The following is a 6,000-nucleotide window of genomic DNA, read 5'->3' as shown; positions in this document are numbered from 1 at the left end:
ATTCATGTTAATGGATTCATCCATTCATATTCAATAATTTCAGGTAATATAACTCCATACTTTTGTGTAAGGTTTTTTAATAAATAATACTCTCTCCGATTTTAAATACTTGCTCTATTTTTATTTTTTTCACTATTTATTTATTCTACTTTTGACTAATGTTTGTGATTAAAAAAAATATACTCTAGCTTATGGGTACTTCTTAATCGTATCAATTAATAGATTATTAATTTTCAATTACTCTGTTGTAGAATTTATACTTATTGATAATCAGGGTCTATTCTGTGTTAGCTTAATTTCAATTCAGTTCAGTCCAACTCCAATCAGTTCAGTTGTTTTCTTGTAAATTGAAACAGGCCCTAAAGATATTATTGATCATAGATTAGCATCAGCATACGTGTTCAGGAGAAATGGATCAATTATATAAAAACGAAGGAAGTAAGGGTTATTTAAATTCATAATAAGTCAATGTAGAGTACGTGAATAGTGCAAAAGTCAAAAACGCTATGGCTAGCCACACTGGCCATTATAGGGACTATTTCATTAATGTTATAAGGGTTACTCGGTCAACGTAACAGGGGATACTTTGTCAGTATTATATGAATTACTTGCTTAATGTTGTAGGGGTTATCCATTCAGTATTACAGTGGTTACTTGGTTAATGTTATAAGGGTTACTTTTTTCTTTTATAAACGACTATATGGTGTGATCAGCATCACATACGCTATTATGGTTTGAAATAAAAGCTCTTGTAGAACTTTTACTGTATATTATACAATTTTGGTAAAATCGCAGAGGTTGCGGGTTTAGGAGCAAGGACACCGAGAAATCACTTTTGTGACTTTTGTCTAGAGGTATCAAAAGAACACCCAATTCGACCCGATCCGTAATCTAACCAAAAAATATTTGATTTAGATTTAGATTCATGTGTACATACTATAATAATTTAGCATGACTTAATTTAAAAATTGATCTAATTTAACATCAGACTCGATTAAATCATCCGAATTGACACCTCACCTTCTGTTGTATGTTTTTAAACTAAGACCAATAAACCAAGATAACGCAGCACACATATTCACACCAGTATTAATTTATTTTGCCCCTAGTAGCCTAGTAGGCTATAAGGCTAGTAGATACTCCATATTGACTACCGAGTACAACTGAAATATACTCTAGAAGTACCAAACGGCTTGTTTAGCAAAAAAATAATTGGTGTTTGGTACTCCGTATGACTATGAGTCTATGAGCACGGAATTTAAACTTCAATATAAACTCTCATTTATTTTATTATTTATGATTCAATTTGTGTTCTCATTTTATTTTTACGGTATTTTTTTGTAAATTTTTCTTTTGTCTATCAAAATATGATATTTCCTCCGTGTTTTTCTTAAGTGTTACAATCTAACTTTTTTTACTATTCACATAATAGTTTTGACTTGATTAAATTGATCACTTTACTAATCTAAAAAAAACAAATGTTATTGTATAGTATACTGTTGGATTCGTCCTAATGTATACTTTCATAATATTAATTTTTTTTTTTATAATTTTACTAACATTTAATTAGATAAATTAGTGGTCAAAGTCGTGTTTCGACATGCGTATTTGGTCAAAGTGCATCACTTAAAAAAGGATGATTTACAAAAATATAGCTTTTAAGAAACTTATTTACGGTTATGCATTGGAATGAAACTTATTTAAGAAAATATAGTCCACGTAGGCTTGGAGATACATTAGGGGTAATTTTTTTCTTTAGAGACAAACCGCTACCTTAAGTAGCGGTTATAGTCCAAAACCGCTACTTGAGGTAGCGGTTTGTCATTAGTACTCTAAGTAAAGAGACATTTAATCAATCTATGAAGGGTAAAACCGCTACCTCAAGTAGCGGTTTTAGTACATAAACCGCTACTTGAGGTATCGGTTTTACTTTGAAAAATAAAAAAATAAAATAAAAACTTATCCGAGCCTACGTGGACAGTAATTTCGTAATTAAGTTTCATTCCGACGCAAAAGTGTAAATAAGTTTTAAAATAACCATACTTTCGTAAATCACCCCTTAAAAAAACACATAAGGAGTAAAAAAAATATTTGATGTTAACCATACCAACCTCTCATTTGGAATTTTAAAGCCCTTATTTTAACCATGAATTTTGAATTGAAATATTATTTTAAACATTTACCAAGTAAAAGCATTTAGCCATTTCAAAGTATGAAACTAATGAAAGTACCATTTGTACCATTTCGAATGATTGATGCTATCCATTTGTTCGTGTTCAAAATTATGTGAGATTTTAAATGCAAAAGAAATTAATAATTTAACAATATCATGTTTATGTGAAATTTTGTTGAAATCTATCAATTTTCATTTTAAAATATTTTTTTTAAGGGTAATGCTATATGTAGCCCTAAGGGTTATATAAAAGTATTAAATACACTCTCAGAAATTGTATAAAATTAAAAATTCATGGCAAAAACACGCGTAAATCAGTGTAATTAATGTTTATATTTTTATAATTTCTTAACTTTTTACGATTTTCAAGTGTAAATTTAATGTTTATATGTAGCCCTAAGCATTTTTTTTAAATACTCATATTTTCTAAAAAAAAAAATAATGTTATCATACTATTGTATGGGAAATGCGAAGAAAAAAAGAGGTAAATATTCCTACTTATTGTTAATGTATTGTATGTTTGGGACCGACCATATTTTTTTAAAAAGCTTTTTTTTGCAATTTTTTTTACCTTTAAGGTTAAATGATCGTACTTCATCATGATTCATGACCGTCAATCACTACTATTTTTCCCAACACTGTGACTATTTAGGTACTGTTTTGACTACGTAAAAAAAAAAAAGTACTGTTTTGACTACTCCATGTAATTTGAAGGTCAAAGAAATTTAATTTATCATTTAATTTTAAACTCCTTTTTTTAAAGAACCAATTTAATTTTTTTATATTTCATCAGTAATTTTATTTTTTTTATATTTCATCAACTCATTCATAACAAATAAAAAAGTGTAAAAAATTTAGCAATATTCCATCTTACAAAGATAATCAAAAGCATTAAACCAATCTCTAAATGCGATCCAATTTTGTTCAGTTCATTTTTATCTCTAGTAGAAAATTAAAATTGATAATAGGCTAGTAAAGATAAATTCATTAAAAATAAAATCAAACTAGTTTAAATAACTATATAAATATAGCTTATCCAATCTAAGTTTAACGTGCAACTAAATTAATTTAGATTAAGTTTAAATAAATCCAAAAAACAAAAATCAAGTTAGGTTCAATCAAATAAAATAAAATTCTCAATATATTGTACTGAAGTATATTTAACAACCAAAACTTATCATTTAATTTATTCAAGTAACGTGCCAATTGATTAATTAACAATGTTTATTTATATAATTCTTCCACCAACAAGATCCTTATATGCTTGTTAGAGAATATTTATAATAATACTAAATGCTACTCGGTAATAATAATAACAAAAATAGATTAATAATTTACTAATTAAATAAAAAGGATGTTTGTTACTTCTGTATTTACAAAAACTCTGACAATATAAGAGCTGCGCCTTTATCTTCAAATTACAAAATTAAGGCTCGCAATTCAACTCTCTCTTTATCATAATCTTAAGATAAACCACCAAATTAAAATTAAATTTTTTTTTAAAAAAAACACTAATTTAAAGTGGTGGGGCCCATTTCAAAGAACTACAATGAGATGATCTCATCCTTCATACAACTTCTTGAGGTGGGGCCAAATTAAGATCAAGATCAAGAACCATCCTCTGCCGTCCATCACTAGAATCAACGGCTGATATTTCACCTCGATTCTGAGTTCCATCATTACAACCCAACACGCGCCCACACCTGAACGCCTCTCGTATGTCACTCACTCTCTTCGCCAACATTCCGTACATCACGTACGGTCCACTACTGTCGGCGGCGGAGGAGAGAGAAATTCCCAGTTGCGGCGGCGCGTTGACACACGCGCCGCCGGATTCAACGGTGGTGAGACTGTTATTATCGCCACTGGCGCTGAGACACTGCTGATCTAAGTAGGTGAAATTGGTCCGAGCCTTAGCACCGCGGAACTCTCGGGCGGCGTTGTCGTAAGCACGCGCCGCCTCTTCCGCGGTGTTGAAGGTTCCTAACCACACGCGCGTCTTCTTCAAGGGGTCACGGATCTCGGCCGCATATCGGCCCCACGGCCGCTTCCGAACCCCTCGGTATTTAATCTCAGTTTGAGGTGTTACGGCTACTGCGGAATAGGCGGCGGAGGAGGGAGTAGGATTGTTAAGAGCATTGTTATTGTCAGTGATTTGTTTAGGAGCCATATTTTTATTTCTAGAGAGAGAAAGAAGGTAGTTTTTAGAGAGAGAAAGAGGGTATTTTGTTGTGGGATAAAAGAGAGGCAAGGGTAAGAAGGGATATAAATAGCGAAGAAGTGGGGGGGTGTGGATTTGTCTGGCGGAATGAATACTTGACGCTCCAAAGAGTGAGCGTGAGAGTGCGTGAGTGAATGTTTGGATTGAGTTGTCTAGTCAAATCTCTTTGGACGGCCATTTAATGGTACAACCCAAATTTTCATTGGAATATCAATGAAAGAAAATTGAAATGAATATATCTTTAATTCGTTATCCTTTCATTTTTTTTTGGGAAGGGTTCATTCTAAATGCTTTGATAATGTAGTGTGATTAGGTGTTTTTAACCCTCTTATTTTTACTACTATCTCCGTTTTATATTTTTTGTGACAATTTGACATAAAGTAGAGAGGAAAAATGTCTAATCGTTGCAAATAATATGAAGAGAAAAAGCGGAGGTAGTATTAGAAGAATAGAAGGTTAGGATATTGGGTATTATTGAGTAGAGTGTTGACTTAATACTTCTTATATTCAATGGCTTAATTAACAAGTTAATTTTTTTGGTTTATATAATATTCTAGTCTATGTCGATTATGGTTATTCAGAGTTTTTTTTAAAGACATTGTGGCTGATAATTTAGTGGTTGTTATAGCAGTTAAAAGCGTTTCTTTAGTTTAGTTTATTTTATTTATTCTGGATAACTGCCATGTTAATTGCTGATAATGTTATGTATTTTGTCCAGCTGCTCTGACTAACGTGTTATGTGGTAATTTGACAGCTGATTAGCTGCTTACGTCGAATATTATGTTAGTTTTGTTTTTGTCATGTTGATGTATAGTAAATGCTTCTGACATGTACTCTTTCCAAACTTGAAAGAGTGTTACGTTTGCCCTTTTTGGCATTCCCCTCTTTAATCGTTACGTTTCAATATTTTTATTTTTATTTTCATACGTTTTCCTTATAAATATATATTTTCCATGCAACAATTCCTATTTAATAAGATATTTACATATTCCAAATGCAACTATTTTTATTTACTAAAATATTCACATACTTCCAATGCAAAATTGTAAATGTTCCTTTTTTTCAAAGTTAATTTAATGTCTTAATATTTGACACAGGTAATATCTAATCATTGTTTTCTACGGAGTACTATCTTATTATCCTTATTAACCGTGTACATCCATCAAAGGTAATCTTTTTTTTTTGGGAAATTATCATTGGTACACCCGTGGTTTTGACTTTTCCCATTGATACACTCTTAAATTTTTGCCTTCCCATCGGTACACCCATGGTTTGGTCTTTTTCCCAAATCCCAACCCTTAAAAAGTGTTTCATTAAGTTTAAATAATTATGGAAAAGACTATAATACCCCTTTAAACATCTAATGTATCGATTTGCGCATCTAAAATTGTTCGGTTAAAGTTTTGGGAGTCATGTTAGTCCATAATGATCCAAATTAACCTCAAAATTAGCAAAAAAATAACATAAATGTCTCATATGCGTGTAAAAAAATTATCTCGGTTTGTGTGCCGTTACTTTTTATGATAGTAATTGTTCGGTTATGGTTTTAGGGGTCATTTTGACTCTTTATGGACCTAAATCGACTCAAAATTGTCAAAAAAAATTA

At 31.0% G+C, this 6,000-nt stretch overlaps 1 protein-coding gene across 1 annotated transcript; it reads right to left on the bottom strand.

The window, feature by feature from the left end:
- Window positions 1-3,497: 3,497 nt before the first annotated feature.
- LOC110686966 (ethylene-responsive transcription factor 11-like) lies at window positions 3,498-4,575 on the bottom strand. The gene has a single exon (XM_021863593.1). It carries the CDS (start codon window positions 4,341-4,343, stop codon window positions 3,741-3,743), a length of 603 nt encoding a protein of 200 aa, XP_021719285.1. The 5' UTR covers window positions 4,344-4,575; the 3' UTR covers window positions 3,498-3,740.
- Between the last annotated feature and the right edge of the window lie 1,425 nt (window positions 4,576-6,000).

This window comes from Chenopodium quinoa, unplaced genomic scaffold (assembly GCF_001683475.1).
Source record: "Chenopodium quinoa cultivar QQ74 unplaced genomic scaffold, ASM168347v1, whole genome shotgun sequence".
NCBI lineage: Eukaryota > Viridiplantae > Streptophyta > Magnoliopsida > Caryophyllales > Amaranthaceae > Chenopodium > Chenopodium quinoa.
Note: the sequence above shows the minus strand (reverse complement) of the source record. Positions and strands in the feature narration are given on the sequence as shown.

Excerpts from the sequence above, each read along its gene's own strand:
- LOC110686966 (XM_021863593.1), bottom strand. The coding sequence starts at position 4,343 with ATGGCTCCTAAACAAATCACTGACAATAACAATGCTCTTAACAATCCT.